Genomic DNA, 18,940 nt, shown 5'->3' with positions numbered 1-18,940 from the left:
AGACCTCTCCTTCCTCCAGCTGTCATTTGACTGTGTACATTTGGCGTCTTGCACAGAGGAGGAAACGGATCATTATTTATGTGTGAGTGAGCGGTTATGACTTTATGAATTCACTGATTTACATAACATCTCGTGGTTTAGGAATGCAGATACAAGTGAGCTCTTTGCATGATGCAAAAAAACTTGTTTTTTGTCTTTTCGAGCAGGGATACTGCAGCAACCCCAGACATGTTCCTAGAGTTTTAGGACTTTTCCAGGATTTTAGCATGTTTCTAGGATTTTCAGGATATTTTTAAGATTTTAGGACATTTTTTTTAGAACAGGCCTATAGGATTTAACACATTTCTACGTTATTATTTATTATAACCTTTCTAGGTCAATTTTAGGTTACTTCTAGAATTTCAGGACTTTTCTAGGATTTTATGATGTTAAGATTTTAGGACTTTTTTCAGGATTTGGGCGCGTTTCTTGGATTTTACAACATTTCTGGAGTTTTAGGACATTTTCTAGGGTTTTAGGACATTTTTAGGATTGAAGACATTTCCAGGATTTTAGGACATTAGAGTCTTAGCCAGGACCTCTGTCGGGGGGCGCGGAGGATCCTCCACTGGCACTTTTTAGTTTTGATAAACAAACTCTATTTTGATGCTGTTTAGTGCTCTTCGGCATCTTATGTACAAAACAGTTCCCGGTGTGAATCACTTGATTTTAATTGTAATAATTCTTTTTTCTCCGTGTTCATGCAGAATGTGAATGAACCACCACAGCCAAACAATGAGAGACATCCTCAAGAGAAAGTTTGTAGAGGTCGATGACAACCCCTACTCCTCCTCCTCCTCCTCCTCTCCTCCGTCCTCCCTCTCCTCCTCCTCCTCAGAGTGGGAGTACGACGGGGAGAGCGCCTCCTCTGACAGCCAGGATTTCACACCTCACTGCCCTTCCTCACCCACCAGTTTACCCAGTAAGTCTCTGAACTAACGGTCACTGCATTTTCCCCCAAACTTCAAATAATGCCACCTAATCTGGCTTTTTTTAGGAGTGTCTCTTATCAGGCTGCAGCAGCGCTGATATGAAAACGCCGCTCTAGATAACGCACGCTGTTTGACTCGCCTCTGCATGTCTGTCCGGTCTGGTGGAGAGTCATTTGCCTGAGCAATAGGATGTTGTGGAATCGATTTGAATAGCAATGTCTCCTTTAAACAAGACCTATCAAATGGCCTTTTTAAGATATCACAAAAGGGAGCCAACAAAGGCAGGATGCTCTGCAGATTTTGGTTGTCAGTCTGAGGAGCGTGTGAGTTTCGGGCGTGTTGAGTCAAACAGTGCCCCGGTGTGGAGCCTCTCGGTCCCACAGCAGCTCAGTCAGCTGCTCTCAGCTGTTTACTGACTTTTGGCCTCAGTTATGTGTGAGAGGAGCTGTTGAACCAAACAGTAACCTGATAAATACTGACGACTAAAGTGACAACACGAACTGTGTTTACGGTGCTGCTGTTGCTGCACTTTTGCCCTCTGTATGAACTGTTGCGTCTTTCTTTCTTTCTTCATATTTCTATCGTCTTTTCCAGCCAAATAAGCAGTCCTGCTGATTCCAGCATATTAATGTTTGTGTTTTATACTGGGGGTCATTAATATGCTGTGTCCCTTTGAAATAAGCATTAAATGAATTAAACGAAGGCTCTGTGGGTCGGCCCCTGGAGAAACAACAGCACTGAGCTGCTGATTTACGTCTCTCTGCTGTTGATCTCCGCTGCTGCGTTAAAGCCCTCTGTGGTATTTCCTCTCCACATGTGTGTTGAAGTCAGGCCACCGCAGTCAAACACCTGTAGTACGTCACCTTGTGGCCGCTCAGAGACCTGCAGAGGATAATAATAACCATATTTATGTGATAATAACCTCTGTTATATAGCTGCTTTAACCCTTTGAAACCCAGGTAAATTGGCATGATTATTTTCAAAAACATAGCAGCTTATATCAGTAATAATCTTACTTTCACTCCTGATGATGCTGAAGACGCCTCTGAAGCAGTCAGCTGCTGGACAGAGAGAGAGACCCTGTTACCCCCTCCCCCTTTTTATTTTATTTTATTTTATTTTATTTTAATAAATTTTATTTTATTTTATTTTAATTTGTTTCCCTTCTTTTTCTGTGATTAGTTGTGTTTGTATGTCTGGATTTTTGTTGGGATTTTCTCTTTTTTCTTTTTCCTTAATGCCTGTAGTCGATGCACTACTCTGTACTGTCTGCAAAAACTGAACAAAAAACTTTTAAAACAGCCACATCTTTCCACGGCGTTTCAGGATCGAGGGGAGCCGAACACCTGCTTTGGTCTCCATAGTAACCTCAAAGTCCTGCTTGCTGAAGCACCAAATTCTCACTTCTAAATTTCTTATTTCTTTTCTAAAACAACCAGTTCGGTCCATCCTGAAGAGGCCGAGGCTCGCAGGTTTACAGAGCAACGTGCGCTTCGACCAGGTGACGGTGTTCAGTTTCCCTCGCTGCCAAGGCTTCACCAGTGTGCCCAGTCGAGGAGGAGCCACTCTGGGCATGAAGCAGAGGCACAGCACCCTCCAGAGATACACGGTGGCCGAGCACGCACTGGAGCGACGGCACAGACGCACCGAGAGGCTCAGAGAAAGACGGAGGGAAGAGAGGCTCGAGGCTCTGAAACACAAAGTGAGCGCACTCCTGACATTCAGACCTCATACAAAAATACAAATTATATAGATCAGTCAGAAAATGTGAAAAGATAAAAATAAAATCAAACCAAATGAGACAAACTGAACCAAAAAACCACCATCACAAAATAAATAAATGAAACAAAAGGATTAGTTTGCGTCACTCGTCGACACGGCCGACTTCTTACTGTATCTGTTGTTCTGTTCACAGTTAATCACCAGCGGAGCTGTCGACCGCAGAGAGGCAGACGGGCTCAGGGCGGATCAGGTCCCAGATGAAGACGCTGACGTCCACATCAGTGATGCAGATCTGGAGGACGGAGGTTTCCTTCAGCCGTACTCGTCCAAACAGCGGCAGGCTCTGCTGCAGGCCGCGGGGGTGAAGCGCGTCGACAAGGAGGAGAAGAGGCAGCTTCACGCGCTGCGTCTCTCCAGAGAGGACTGTGGGTGTGACTGCCGCGGCTTCTGTGAGCCGGAGAGCTGCGCCTGCAGCCTGGCAGGAATCAAGTGCCAGGTACCACGAAAACAGACATTTCTGTCTTGTTGTTTGGTAGAAAGACACCTGCGGAGAGCCAGAAATCTTTTTTTTCTAAGATTAAATTTGGGGGCTTTTTTGGTCTTTATTGGACGGGAAGGCTAAGGGTGAAAGGTGCAGAGAGAGATGCAGCAAAGGGCAGAGGGTGGAATCGAACCCGTGACCGCAGTGAGGACGTAGCCTTTTTACGTGGGGCGCCCACTGCACCAGGTGAACAAGTGGGTGCCCCAACTGCCCCAAATGTTGGCCGACAAAACTTCTGTTTGAGTTTTGAAGCTGGAAGATGATTCATTGTTAACGGCTGGTTTCCTTTAACCTTCAAATTAAAATTGTGAATATAAAATACGGCAAACGCAAACATGACAGTTTCATAAAAACTCCCATTTATCGCAAAAAGGTTTTTACACTAGAATGAGGTGGTATTTCAGGTGATTTGAAAAAAACATATTTCTCAAAACTTCAGTGAAAATACTTTTCAGTCTTTTCTAGGTCACATGATGCTATGTTTTTGTGCTTGTCAGTAGGAAATGGCTCCCATGATGCAGCAGGAGCTACCAGAGCTGTTATTGCATCACATAACTCTTCAAAAATTGAGCAGATCATCAGAAGTTTTGAATCCACAATTCCTCTGTGAAATCATGGACTATCATCTTGATTGGATATAATGACGACTAGTTTGGTGGCTGCAATAGAAATAAAGCTGCTGATGTTTTGAACATCCATCGCCATGGTTACTGGGATGTTATCACCAGAGGAGAAGCCGCAGAGCATCACTCAGTGCAAATGCAGTCATCCCGCAATTGTGTTTTATTGACATTTCGAAAATATAGCTTAATTTTTGCACAAATCTTCGATGGAAACCCGCCTGCTGTCACGTTAGGTTGTTGTTGTGCTGCTACACTTGTTTCTTAGTGTCTTCAGATCCTGGTGTCATTATTCCGTGTTTGACCCACAGTGCTGATTTCCTGCTGTCGTTTACACACAGGTGGACCGCTTCAACTTCCCATGCGGCTGCACGAAGGACGGCTGCGGAAACACTCAGGGGCGCATCGAGTTCAACGCCAGGCGCGTGCAGACTCATTACATCCACACCGTCATGAAACTGGAACTGGAGCGGCGACTGCACGATGAAACGCTGAACGGAGAGGACCGGACGGGACTCCCGGAGGATCTTGAAGAGTACGTGGACCAGGACGAGGTTCATCCGGTGCAGAGTCCACAGGACAGGAGCTGCCCCTTCAGCTTCAGCATGGAGGAAGACGGTCTTCCTCTCACCATGCCCGCCACGCCTTCGTTTCACTTTGAGCGGTTGTTGGTGGAGGAGAACAGCTGCAGCAGCGACATGACCGAATCCTCCTGCTCCTCCTCTGACTCTGACGCGGGAGGACGCTTCAACGGGAGTCCGAATCTCCCCGATGTCGCCCTCGGCATCTGTGAGAATAATAACTTCTCGATGTGCAGCCAAATGAAACACGTCGAACCACTGAAGCAGCACACGTACAGCTCACCTGCCGACACTTTGGGACCGCGAACAGCCGACACGTTCACGGACAACATGAGCAGGACCTCGCTGACAGATTACCTCGACGAGAACGCAAACCAAGCCACCGACTTCTTGCACGACGACTCCCTCGAGGGCTACCCCAAAACTCCCTCCCCGACCGTGGACTATTTTTCAGGCAGGTACATGGACCTGAGTCTGTCCTCCGACTCGGACCTCGAGTTCTTCGACAGCGACTACACCTCCGGACCTCTGCACAGCTCGTTCAAAGTGCACCGGCAGATGGACAGCTTTTGCCACCTGCAGCTCTTCAGATCTGTCAGTTTGCCGCAGTACGAGTCGAGCACCTACCTCCTGGAGTCTCTGATTGGCCTGACGGAGCCGAGCTCAGAGCACGCTGTCGCAGCCGGCGGCGACACGCAGTTTTCATAGTCAATGCTTTCTAGTCAGGGGTGGGCGATGCCGCAAAATTTGATCTCCAGTCCAAAAAAAATCCAATCCAAACAATAGTTTGCACCTTTTGCAACCCATCAAGCTCAATGCATTCTGGTCAGGGGCGGACGACACAACAAAGTTTGGTTTCCAATCCAAAAACAGGTGACCAAAGTGCTGCACAATCCAAAAACAGAAAAAAATACATACTGTGTCATTCAGATACGAAGTAATTAAGGGCCAGAATCGCCAATATCAGTACTTTTTATTATTTAACTACGCTTATTAAGGCGTAAAACCGGAGGTACGTACGTGACATTTTGGTTGAAAATTAGTTATACACCTTTTTTTCAAGTTTTGCCAATTTTTCTTTGATATTATTGTGTTTGATCAAGTTAATGTGTATTTTTTTCAGACTAATTTTAATTTTTTAAACTTTTGTCAATGATGTGGCGGCCCACCTGCAGTAACTCTGAGGACTCCTTAAGGGTCGCGGACCCCCTGTTGATGAACTAACAGAACAGCTAATGATAAACAACAATAGTCTGAAAATGTAACATTGAGCAAAGATGAAGATCTGTTTCAACTAAAATATAAATTTCAGTGCTATATACCTGGATATTCCTCGTCAGCGCTCTGGATACTGAAGCATTTCTCTCTTCCTCTCTACTTTTCTGTTGCAGCTCCAAGTTTTGTTTCTCCTGATCTTTTACTTTTTCGTTCAGCCTAAAACACAATTATTTTTCGCTTTAAATTAGTCAGGTTGCACTGCATGTGCATGACAGATATGTTATTTAACTAAGCAAAGAATACATGCAGTAGATGTGTTCAGGACAACAAAACGTTGCTGTTTGCACAGTTTTACTCCTAAAATACAAATTGGTAACATAGAAGAGAAAACCGGATCCCTTTTTTTGGTTTATTGACACTAGGATCTCTCTTCAAAACTAAAATGTAGCATCAATATCGATAATTTGGCATTGATCCGCCCACCCCTAATTCTAGTGACATAACCACAAACTGTGTGAGAGAATTAAATGTACAAAGCACTGCTTTTATGTATTTCTAAGAATATTTCAGTGTACAAAGAATCATTGATGAAATATTTTTTCCACGCTGGATATTTTTTCTATTGCCTAAAAAATAATTTTGCCTTTATTTCAAAGAAAGCACACATGAGTAATTAATATATGTCCATTTTTTAAAAAAATTATTTCTTGAACCTATAAAATGATCTCTGACATGTTATTTAATTTCTGACACCGTGGCCACACTGAGTATTTGGATTTGACAATGTATTGTCCCAGATATCAACAGAATATCCGTATGTTGCAGGCAGCTGGTGGTGGTGTAAACAGGATAATCCACGTTGACACATGCAGGAATAAATAAATAAAAAGCACACCTCCATTTTTGTAAATGATTTGTAATAACTGCCGGACTGTGGATTATCCTTTTTATGCTCAACAATCTGTTGAAAATAATTCTGTACCGGGGAAATAAAATAAAACATTTTTATTTATTTATCCACTGACTTCAGATGGATTTATTTATTTTTTTAACATGATTTATGTTTATCCAACTCATGACACAAAGAAGGTACATAGTACACACAACATAGTACAGATGATTACAATAATACTCACATACGTATTATACGTGAAGTTTTTCCATGTCCATATTAAACAATAACAAATACACCTTCAATTGTGATGTTACTTTCCAAAATACACCTATTAGTTCAGTATACAACTGATCATTATAATCCAATGAAAAGAGCACACGGAATATATTTGTATGACAAAACAGTGATAATTATGCCATTAGAAAAATTTAAAATAAAATAACACTACTACTACTACTGCTAATACTACAACTGCTACTACTACTAATAATAATAATAATTATTATTATTTTTAGTAGTAGTATAAAGAGGCAATTATTTAAAATTGTCTGACAACATGCATCCCAAACAAAGGCATGTTTTCATTAAAAATGTAAAAGTAATGTTTATTTAAAGCTTAGCAATGAAATTAATACAAAAAAGAGCCATTGAAAGATGTATGCCACTCCCCTAAAACAAAATAAAGATAAAAAATAAAAACACATTTTTCTCCAGTATTTAAAAATTATCTGACATTCCTCCCCCATTTTGTAATATAATGTTAATGTACAACTAGCCTACATTTAAATGGGGTATTTTTTATTTATTTTTTTTTTTTTAGCAATTTATGAGAAGACACCTAATTAAATAATTTTTAAAAAATCTAAAATAACAACAAAAACAAACAAATAAATAAATAAACAAATAAAACATGCCCGTTTAATTTGAAAAGCGGCGGTAAAATAAGAAACAAAAAAAAACAGCCATTTAAATGTGTGAGTTCCTCCCCAGTGCTTAAAAAAATATTTTCCCCCTCCCGTGAATAACGAACAGTCCCTTAGCATATATTTATATGTAACTGAAAGCGACTGTGCTCCTGTTTAAATTTAAAAATAAATATGCGTTGTGCGCATGCGTTGTGTGGTCTGTGTTCGATACCAGCGACGTTCGATTGTTCCGGACTACAGACAAGATGGCCGCGGACTGTCAGCCGTGTTAATAATCACACAGTTGTTATTCCTCAGATGATTTTAGCTCACATTTGAAGGTTTCTCGCAGACATGGGGTTATCTCAGAGCTCAGAGGCGTCCGAAGGAGGGACGTACGGATACCACGTGCACGGCGTAAGACTTTAATCATTCGCGTTTTCTTTAAATTTGGGCAGAAGCAGCTTAGCATGATGCTAACAGGCAGCTAGCTCAGAAGCTGCTGCGGTTAAACTCGACGAGCCGGAGCTGTTTACATTTTATTAAAGCTCACATTATTAACAAAAACCTTCATTTAATAACTGCGTGACTGTGTTATGAATAAGCTTGAATTGAGGCTCGTAAAAGAAAGCCCACTGAGCTATTTCAGTGCCTAATATATATATATTTAAATCTTTATTATTAGCGCAGCAGCTAAATATCCACATTTAGGGGCTGTTTGGTGCATTTTACGTATCTCCTTTTTTTTTGATAATTTTGTCTTTGTTTGTGCATATGGTAAACATTTTGGCAAGATTATATATTTTTGTTTATTCTTGTGATTTCCAGCTCAGCTCCTATAATAAGTCTAACTGTGGAAACTAAATAGTTACATTCAGACTGTTGTTTTTATGTTTTTTTTTTTCATTAAAAAATCATTGCAAAAACATGGCATTTAAAGGGTTAAAATTCTGAAAATGAATGAATATTTGATATTGATGATTAGGACTGATGTTGGTTAAAAAGTTACCTCAATAAAAGAAGAAAATCATAATAATAAGTACTTTTGAAGCCTGATTGTTAAAAAGCAGAATTTTTGTGTAGAGAGTTGTGAGTGTGAGTGTTTGACAAAAAATAATAATGTATAAAAATTGACAAAAAAAATCTACTTATCATGTTGTATATTAAAATAATATTTTTTTCAGTTGTTTTTTCATCTGAAAACAAAGTGGCTTCGTGACAAAAACCTGGAATTTAAAGGTCTAAAATTAAAAAATTAATAAAAAAATGAAATATTTTATATTCATGATTAGGGTCGATAAAAGTAGAAAATCATATTAATTTATAATATTTTTTATAGCCTGATTTTGAAAAGTGCATTTTGTGCTCAATGGTATGAGTGTGAGTATTTCACACTGCACAAAAAATAATAATGTATAAAAATAAATGTTGCTGCAAATCTACTTTGCATGTAGTATATTAAAAAAAAATTATTTTTTTTGTGTGTTTTTTCTTTTCCATTAAAAAATACAGTGGCATTATAAAAAAGCGGAATTTGAAGGGTTAAAATTTTAAAAATTAATAAATATTTGATATTTATGATTAGGACTGATTCTGGTTTAAAAAATAACTCGATGAATGTATAAATACTTCTGTGTAATATTTTTTAAAGCCTGATTCTACAGGCGTGTGTGTAATTTCGAAACAGACTGTAAAAAAGAATAAACGATTAATCAAATAATCAAAATACATATGAACTCATCTATATTAAGAAATAATCCCTAGCTGCAGCTTTTTACTGTGCACTGGATAAAAAAGGCTTCGTTTCAGATGTAACTAATCAAACAAACTCTGGTTTTTAATTATTATCAAACAATTGTAATTTAACGCTTGTGTCGGCTTTGGCAGGTGCAGCCGAATTCCCCCGCAGAAACGGCCGGACTGCAGCCCTTCTTTGACTTCATCCTGTCTCTGGACCACAAGAGGCTTGTAAGTCTTTGACGGTTCGTCCTGAACAAAGTGAAGAGACACGTAGAGTTTTGACTGTTTTGACTCCTCCGTTACTGTTCTGCAGAACGAGGAGAACGACCTGCTGAAGGAGCTCCTGAAGGCCAACATGGAGCGAGCGGTGAAGATGGAGGTGTACAGCACGAAAACCACGAGGGTCCGAGAGCTGGAGGTGGTGCCCAGTAACATGTGGGGGGGGCAGGGCCTGCTGGGCGCCAGCGTTCGCTTCTGCAGCTACCAAGGAGCCAACGAGAACGTCTGGCACGTTCTGGTGAGAGTTTGTGTCGTCATTTAAACCCGGAAAAGTCACAAAATTAGCAAATAGCAATTTCCAAACGTTTCAGAAAAACAAAATAGTCCTTGAAAGTTTTGGAAACGCCATGGAATTTTATTTCACACACCTGTATAGAAACACATGATGTGTTCAAGGACCATCGGAAAAAGAAAATACAACCATAATTTCTGTTTTTACGGTTTCGGGCTGTGATAAATGGTGAAATTTTTGGTGATATTTAAAGAAGATATGCCCTCCGAGCCTGCCTGGGAGGCTTATCTCAACTCACAAAAAACTTTAGAAGAAAAAAAAACAAACAAAAAACAAAAATTGCACTCACTCATTCACTGGCTGAAACAGCTTGTCCATCAGGAAGGCTGAAGCCTTTTTGAAAATAAATTAATAAATAATAATGATAACACATTTTTTCAAAGCAAAAAAATATTGCCCTAATTTTTTGTAAAGAAAAAAGCATAAGAAAAAAATCCAACATTTTTTTTTTAAAAATTACTAAAATAGTTTTTAAGAAAATCACCCAAACTTGCCTCCAAAGGGCAAAAAAATAAATACAAAATACAGCCATTTAAAGTTGTATCCCCCCTTCCTGAAGCCAAAATAAAAAACATAAACAAACATAAACATCCCTAAAACATCCTTCCTCAGTGTTTCAACATTTTTTTTGACATACCTCTGCACCACCGCCCCATAAATAATGAACAGTCCCTAAATTATATTTAGATATTCACATCTCATCTCTCTAATCTTCTGAATTCATTTTTTTATTTAATGCAAAAATCTTATGTAGTAATGAAGATAATGGTCGTTTCAGAGAACGTATGGTCTTCAAAATTCACCTCAAAGTCAAAAATCTCTGTCGCTGTCTCTGTCTGCATCTCTGTCTCTGTCTGTCTCTGTCTCTGTCTCTGTCTGTCTCTGTCTCTGTCTGCATCTCTGTCTCTGTCTGTCTCTGTCTCTGTCTCTGTCTGTCTCTGTCTCTGTCTGCATCTCTGTCTCTGTCTGTCTCTGTCTCTGTCTGCATCTCTGTCTCTGTCTCTGTCTGTCTCTGTCTCTGTCTGCATCTCTGTCTCTGTCTCTGTCTCTGTCTGTCTCTGTCTCTGTCTCTGTCTGCGTCTCTGTCTCTGTCTCTGTCTCTGTCTCTGTCTCTGTCTCATAGGATGTGGATCCCAGTTCTCCCGCTGCTCTGGCAGAGCTTCAGCCGCACAACGACTACATCGTCGGAGCGGATCAAGTGCTGCAGGATGTGAGAATTTGATTTGATACTTTACTGAAAAAAACGTGGATTTTGAGGATTCGGGAGATTTTTCTGAAACGATATCTTGAGTCGAAGTTAATTCGGAGTTTCTGATTTCCAGTCGGAGGATTTCTTCTCGCTGATCGAAGCTCACGAGGGGAAGCCGCTGAAGCTGCTGGTGTACAACACGCAGACAGACGCCTGCAGGGAGGTGGTGGTGACGCCGAACGGAGCGTGGGGCGGAGAGGGCAGGTCGGTCACAGCACACACACACGCACACACAGACAGAGACACACACACACACACACACACACAGACACAGACACAGACACACACACACACAGACACACACACACACAGACACACACACACACAGACACACACAGACACAGACACACACACACACACACACACAGACACACACACACACACACACACACACACACACAGACACAGACACACACACACACACACACACAGACACAGACACACACACACACAGAGACACACACACAGAGACACACACACACACACACACACACACACACACACACAGACACAGACACACACACACACAGACAGAGACACACACACACACACACACACAGACACAGACACACACACACACACGCATGCACGCACGCCCAGTGCAAAGAAAATACGTTTTACATCTGAGGAACAATATTTAAAAAATGCACGAATGTAAGTGTTTTAATCTCAGGTCACTTTCCACTTTTACTCCACTTCAGAGGGAAATATTGTACTTTTTACTCCACAACTACATTTTTGTTCACAAACCAAAAAATATGAAAATAAACTGAAATAATTCGTTAGTTAAACAGAAAATTAATTGGCGACTATTATCATGATCGTGTAAATCACTTTTGCAGCTTCTCATATAAACTGCATGCATGAGGACTCGCTGCGTTTCGTTTTAATATTTATATTAGTTTGATTGATGAAATTATTGAAACTTTGTTGAATGCGTACCTTTACTTCTAATACTTCAAAACATTTCCCTGAAATCACATTTATTTTAAGTTTAGTCAACACGCGGCAGCGCCAGTTTCCCTGCAGCAGAAGTTCTTCTTTCAGCCTTGTTTGGTGTTTTTTTTTATGTGCCAGAGTCTGCCCTCATACGGTGTTTCGGGGGCGTTACCTGTGCTCACAGGTGACTGATGATCAGTGGGACTCATCATTGAGCTCACCTGGTCACAGCAGATTTAGATAATTACGCTGCATCTGGAGTTGACTTCTCTTCAAATTTTTTCTTACCAGAAAATTAAGAGAAAATATGAGAAATTATATAGAAAGTTGCTGCATGAGGCCGAATGTTAGTGAGCTTTTCCAGATTACACAGCATTTTTCTAAAATGTGTGAATTGTTAAAAACGTTTTAGGAGAATTCACAAATGTTTGCTCTTAGTTTGGGTTGCGGCATCGGTTACGGCTACTTGCACCGAATCCCGGCACATCCTGAAGTATCGGCGGCGAAGCCTCCCACGCCGGTTCCCGTGGAGGAACCCTCTCCTGCGCAGCCTGCACACGGATACACCGAGGTAAATCTGAATCCACGTTTAACTCGGTTAACTCTTTGAAACCTGAGCCAAAAGGTTTGATTTCCCTCAAAAACACGGAGAGAGGGCAGTGAGCAACTCAGCAAGACGTGGCCCCAAAATTAACAAGAAATCAGTAAAAACTTGTGAGAAAATAAGCTGAAAATACGTTAAAATAACAAGAAAATGACCCTAAAAACTGTTTTCGTAACATAATTATTAATATAAAAATATATATATAAATAATACCAAAGAAATACAACCAGTTAGTTTAGGTTTCACAGGACTATTTTTATTTTTTATTTTTTAGTCTACAGTCTCTAAAAATATAAAGCAACACTTTTTTTTGCTTTTTTTTTTAGTTAAAGACTTTTTCAGGCCCTCAATAAATATATTTCTTTTATTCACAAATTTGTTAAATTCATGCACGCTTCCTCAAAACTTGCAGCATCTGTGTCTTTGCATTTTGTGATCAGACTGCACATTTTACTTTCTGCACATTTTACTTTCTGCACATTTTAGTTTCCTTTATTTCCTTTATTGTGACGATGCTGTTTAATCAGCTCCTCCATCTGTCACACCTGGAAAAGGAGAAGCGCTCACTCACCTGGATTTTAATGAACGTGCGACCAAAGTTTGTTACAAATATACAAAAATACAAATCCTCTGAATGCATAAAAATATTAGTTCTTTAATTTAACACTTAAATTTCTGAGCAAATAAGCTTTATTGTTTGCTTTCAAAAACATGAGAAGAAGCCAACAAGTAATTTAACCAGAAATTTCACAAATATTAGCAAAAAATAATCAAAAAGTTACAGGAAAATTACCTGAAATTATGCAAAAAAAAAAGAAAACTGACCTCAAGAATGTGCAAAAAAATAGTTTTATTTCTTTTTTGTGTGTAACATAATTTTGCGGAGATAAGAACAGTCAGAAAACTTTGTGGACGTTGCTTTTGTTTTACTGGAAGCCACATTGATTTTTTGAACGTTTTGCACGAGATCAGATTGTTAGTGTTTAGCTGCAGAGCTCATTTCTGTTTCCTGTTTTCAGGCACCTCTGATGGCGCCTTCGACTCCCAGCGACGACGCGTTAGACCTGGAGCACATCGCGCTGCAGGACGCTCCTCTACCGCCACCCGTCCAGAGGGTCATGGACCCCGGTACGTTCACGTCTGCACTGGTTTAACTGGTTTAACTGACATTAAAGTGTCTAATTGTGTTAATAAAAATCTTGTGTCTGGTGTGTTTTTCCAGGTTTCACCGACTCTGAAGTGGCGGCGATGAACCCCGATCCTGTAGATTTGGCAGACAGGCTGGATCAGTCCATGTCGTCCATCGACATGACGAACACTTCGCTGACTATGCACGAGGAGAAGGACGGAGAAATCTCTGGAGTCGGTAAGTTAGGACCGCTGACACTAATGAACCAAACTTTGGTTTATTTGCACAAATTCATGGATGTTAGAAACGAGGTGGAAAAGGAAAAAAGGAGGTAAATATGTTTGAGGAAATAAATACATAAATAAATGCTTAAATAATTACACAAATAAATAAATATGTAAAATGGAAAATAAAATGGGAAATAAAAGAAACGGGAATTTATATGCAAAGTGGAAAATAAGACATAGATAAATATAAAAATGAATACCTTGATGATTAAAATGGGAAATTAAATATAATATATAATTATTATATAAGTATCAATAAATATTATGAATAATATTATTGTTAATATGTATGATTAATAATAAATATTATAAATAAATATTAATAACTATTATTATTATTATTATCATAATTATTATTATTATTATAAAATATTATTATAATTATTGTAATTTGGGGCATTTTCATTTATTAATTGACACATTTATTTATTTATTTTTAAAAAGTTGTCTTTATTGGTCACTTAGAGACAAAAACATGCAAAATTAGTGTCCAGGTTAAAAATGCCAAACTTAATGTGTACATTACATTTCATAGGACAGGGCGACGATATGAAAAGACAATAAAAGATACAGATTTACAATAAAGGAGAAAAGAGACAAGATAAACAAGAATTTTTTAGTGATTAAAAAAATCACCATTAAAAATAGCAGAAGTGCAGCTTAGAGGTGCAAACATAAAGAGATACTTTAAAATGATTTCAAATCAAATCAGTTTGCAGTCATTGGCGGGTGGAGTAGAAAAACTGTGATGTTTAGCTTTGGTGGAGGATCTCAGCCTGAGTGTTTACTTCCTGTCGCGCAGACGAGCTGGAGGACAGCGTCCTGCTCTCATCGTCAGCTGACAGCCAGCCGGAGCCGGAGCTCAGCTCCCGGGCAGCCGCGGACCTCAGCGCCGCTCCCGCGTCCACTGACGCTCTGTCCGAGTCACCGGCTGAACCTCCTCCTCCGCCCACGGAGTCCACGGACCCAACCGGGCCCCTGAGTGAACCTGGAGACAGCTCTGTCCCCGCAGAGTCCCCGGAGCCTCCTGCCGAAGACCCGCCCTGCCCCCCTCCTGTCGACCTCCTCCAGACTTCTCCTGCGGAGGCGATGGCGGACGATTCTCCCTCTCAGCCCGTCGAGGACGCGCCGGCGGAGGAGGACGCGCCGGCGGAGGAGCCCGCGGAGGAGCCCGCGGAGGAGCCCGCGGAGGAGCCCGCAGAGGAGCCTCTGGACGTGGCCCCCGCTCACCACTGCAGCCACGAGAGCGACGAGGAGAAACAAGAAGAACCGGAGCCGCCTCTCGAGTAAGCTCGCATCAGGCCACACACAAAGTACAAGACGTGCAAAGTGAAGCTGACAATCAAGTTTTAGAGAAACACTAAAGGAAAAAAAGAACAAGCTGACGGAGAAAAGTCATCTAAAGCCCAGTTCAGACCGGGACGCTTTCAGCAGAAACGTAGAGGCAGAGAGTGAAAAGAGCATCATCTCATCAGTGTTACTTTTTTTTCGGTTTTACGGGTTTTTAGTCGACGTGGTGCCAGAAAACGCAGCGTAAACACGAGCGGCGGCTCACAGTTTGTGTTTTCTCTGCAGGTTAGAGGCGACACTAAACTGCTGTAAACGACAAAAACGGCTCCGTGAACACAGAAAGAGAGAAACTGACAAAAGAGCAAAAGAGCAGAGATCTTTGGTCTCGAGTTTGCGGCTTCAATTTTCGGGGTCAGGTCAGCTGCAGACAGGGTTCCTGCAGATCCTCAAAAAGCCACTGAATTCATTCATCTGAAATAAAGGCTTTGATTAGTATTAAAATGTCTTAAACGAAACTTTTAAAGTCTTAAAAATGCTAAAATATGGGAATTAAGATTTAATGAGTCACTTTTCTTCTTAAATTCATCATGATGGCAGTGGATGCAGCAAGAAACACAAAATTTCCAAGAAAACAAATGCAAACAAATGATATTTACCAGGTAGAACTATTTATGTTACAATAAATATTTTGGCAAAAATATCCCAAACCTTAAATAAACAATTTTTTGTTTGTTTTTTTTCAGTTTTGATTTTTGTAAAATTGGTCTTAAATTTAATCTAACTTGCCCTCCGCTGCAGGAATCCTGCCTGCAAAAAAAGGTGATTTTCGGCTGGTATTTTGAATTAATATTATTTCCGTGTTTGGTTCTAGTTGAACAATGAGAACATGTGTGTTAGATCACAGATGTTTTTTAAAAAAATGATACGATTTAATAATAATTTAATGCATTAACGTTTTAATCCTCTGACCGCTGACGTTGTCGTCTGTTTTCTGCACCAGTTTGAGCACGAGAGCCGTTTAAATAAAGCCACTTTTATTTTGGAGATCTGCCGCTCAATATTATGACAATAAGCAAAAAAATATTCATTTAAATTTTGTGAACGAACCTCGTTTTAAAATATATTATCATGTTTCCTGTGTCACGAAATCACGCTAAATGTGCTGCCTGACCGTGAATATTTGACTTTATTAACCGCGTTTTGTGGTTATCGGGTCTGCAGAGGCGGGTCGGGATGTTCGGGTGGTGGATTCAGTATTTGCATGTTGCAGTTCAGGAGCGTCTCTTGAAAATTAGACCTGCAGAGGATTCTGGGTATTCAGTTGTAGCAGCACAAAAAACACTCGACACTATTGATTTTAATGAATGTTTTTGACGTTTCATCACTACTAAAATGAAGTCTCTCAGTCCTCGTTCATATTTTAAGACACTACAGATTATATCCAGCTGCAAAAAAAAAAAAACACTAAAAAGTTAGAGCTGAAATACAGAGAGTGTTTTTCTAAAAATAAAACACCGTCGCGTCTAATCACATCAGAGTTTGGTCTCGTTTAGGACTGAAACTAACAATTATTTTCATTAATTAGTCTGTCAATTGTTTTTCTCAGTTAATCGATTAGTGTTCAGTCGGTGCTGCCTAAGAGGACGTCCTCAGATGTCTTATTTTGTCCACAACTCAAAAATATTCCCTTTGTTTTTCATGCTTATTTTTCTCATTTAAGAAGCTGGAATCAGAGAATTTTTACTTTTTTATATCTTAAAAAAATACTGTTAATTAATAGTCGACAACTAATTGATTAACGGTGAATCTTTGGTCTGAACTGGGCTTTACGGAAAGCGTTGGCTGCCTCATCAGGTTAGAGACACTACAGAAATCAGCTGAAGCTCACACGGAAAAAAAACTGCAATTTGTTTTATTTGTGTCGGAAAATGTGAGAATTTAAAGTTACTGCTCATTTGTACACTGAGAAGGTTTTAATATCGGCATTATTTTTCATGCTCGGTGCAAAATTCGGGGTGTCGAGCGTGCTACACCGACGTGATGATACTTGAACACTTCCAAAGACAAACGGCAGAGCTCATCGACGCGCCGTAAATCCGCGGCGCGATGAGCGGCAGAGCGGCGGCGGTGCAGTGCTGCATCTGTTGTGTTTTAAAGAAGCAATTCTTGATGCTCAAAAGCTTTTAAAAATAGCTATAAAATTATAAGATGGAAAGTTTTACAGTAATTTATGGCCAATGTGTTGGGATTTTTAAGTTTTGGTACTATGAGGGAAATATTTGTGGTGTACTGCGTGAAACCGGCCAGTACGTGTTTTTACTGGAAGTCTTTTTATTTGTTTTACAGCGATCAGACAAAATATTAAAGCCACTGACGGGTGAAGTCAATTACTCTAATTATAATCAAATATTCTGCCGGGAAACTTTTGGTCCCGGCGTTTTTGTGGACGCCACAGGTTACTGAATACCTGCCCTAACTTTAGACTCCAACTACCGTAAAACTTCAAATAAAAGCCGGATTGGGATGCAGAGAAGAAACAGCAAACTGCCGAAAGATTGTGTAGCAGGTTAACCCTTTGAAACGCGGTGCTGTAAGTTTTCCTTTGCTGCGTTCAGATGCCTTTCACATTTAAAAAATGTGAAACCTAAAGAAATTGGTTTGAATTCTTTACAAAATGTGGAAAAGGTTCAGTGAGAAACTTTGCAAATTGTGAAAACTAAATTAATTAATTAAAAAAAAAGTTTAAGGTTTCAGAAAAATAACCTGGATGAGAGAGAAAATTACTAGAAAATAACCAAAAAAGGAAAAAAAATCCCAAAAATTATATTTATAATGATAAATAAAAATTTCAGGGGGTTCGTTTCCTTTTTTTTTTGGACTTTGTTACTGCTAATTTTCAGGAATTTTTCTTGCAACTTTTATTAACTAACTTTTATTTCTAATTTGTCTTTCAATGTTGACTAAGTTTATGCTGTTTTTAGAGTCATTTAAAGTCGTAAAGTGGCTCAATGCCTTTTTCAGGCCACTTTGCTCAGATTTTAAAGGGTTAACTGAGGCTCTGAAAAGTACATACGTTTGAAAATGTGGAAAAAAACCGTAAATGTCCTTCAAATTGCAAAAAAAGGAAAAGAAAAATAACCTGGTCAAAAGAGAGAGAGAGAAAATGACTCAAAAATTACCCAAAAACAAGGAAAACGTCCACAAAGCTGCATTTCTGATTATTAGTCTGTTCACTTCACCTGCCAGTGGATTTAAATTTGGCTGATATGTTTAAAAACTTCTCGTATTGCTGGAATCACGTCTGATTCAACTCTAATTAATTTCTGTGATCTATGCAACAGTAGACGATCCCGCCTGTGAGCGGACAGGTAACGTTTAAATTTAATAGACGACGTTTCATAAACAGTGTAAGAACAGTCGAGCTGCTGTCGAGAAAATGTTTTTCTGTTTTTTTTAGGGGGCTTCTTAAAAGTTTTTCACTGTCAAAGTAGATGCTAGTGTGTAAAAATAAGGAAAAGTATTTTTGCAGATATTTTATCAATTAATTGTATGTTTTATTAGGAATGAGTGCAGAGTCTTTTCATGAATGTGAAATGGGTGAATCTTTGATGGTTAAACAATCATATCACTTGACTTAAAAAAAAAAAGAAAATTGTCCCTTGTTTTTTCTTGTTTTCA

At 39.6% G+C, this 18,940-nt stretch overlaps 2 protein-coding genes across 2 annotated transcripts; both read left to right on the top strand.

Moving 5' to 3' along the window:
- The first annotated feature begins 747 nt into the window (after nt 1–747).
- Nucleotides 748–6,669, top strand: LOC121937895 (cysteine/serine-rich nuclear protein 2-like). The gene is made up of 4 exons (XM_088085899.1): nt 748–961; nt 2,411–2,673; nt 2,887–3,189; nt 4,196–6,669. The coding sequence occupies exons 1-4, from the start codon at nt 754–756 to the stop codon at nt 5,141–5,143; spliced, it is 1,722 nt and encodes a 573-aa protein (XP_087942025.1). The 5' UTR covers nt 748–753; the 3' UTR covers nt 5,144–6,669.
- Nucleotides 6,670–7,694: 1,025 nt separating this feature from the next.
- gorasp1a (golgi reassembly stacking protein 1a) lies at nt 7,695–18,917 on the top strand. The gene is made up of 9 exons (XM_088085900.1): nt 7,695–7,870; nt 9,341–9,421; nt 9,507–9,710; nt 10,888–10,974; nt 11,087–11,217; nt 12,391–12,523; nt 13,576–13,684; nt 13,779–13,922; nt 14,775–18,917. Exons 1-9 carry the CDS (start codon nt 7,808–7,810, stop codon nt 15,260–15,262), a joined length of 1,440 nt encoding a protein of 479 aa, XP_087942026.1. The 5' UTR covers nt 7,695–7,807; the 3' UTR covers nt 15,263–18,917.
- Nucleotides 18,918–18,940: the final 23 nt, after the last annotated feature.

This window comes from Plectropomus leopardus, chromosome 12 (genome assembly GCF_026936395.1).
Source record: "Plectropomus leopardus strain MGB_pleo_1.0 chromosome 12, ASM2693639v1, whole genome shotgun sequence".
NCBI lineage: Eukaryota > Metazoa > Chordata > Actinopteri > Perciformes > Serranidae > Plectropomus > Plectropomus leopardus.
This window is presented reverse-complemented; position numbering and strand designations above follow the sequence as displayed.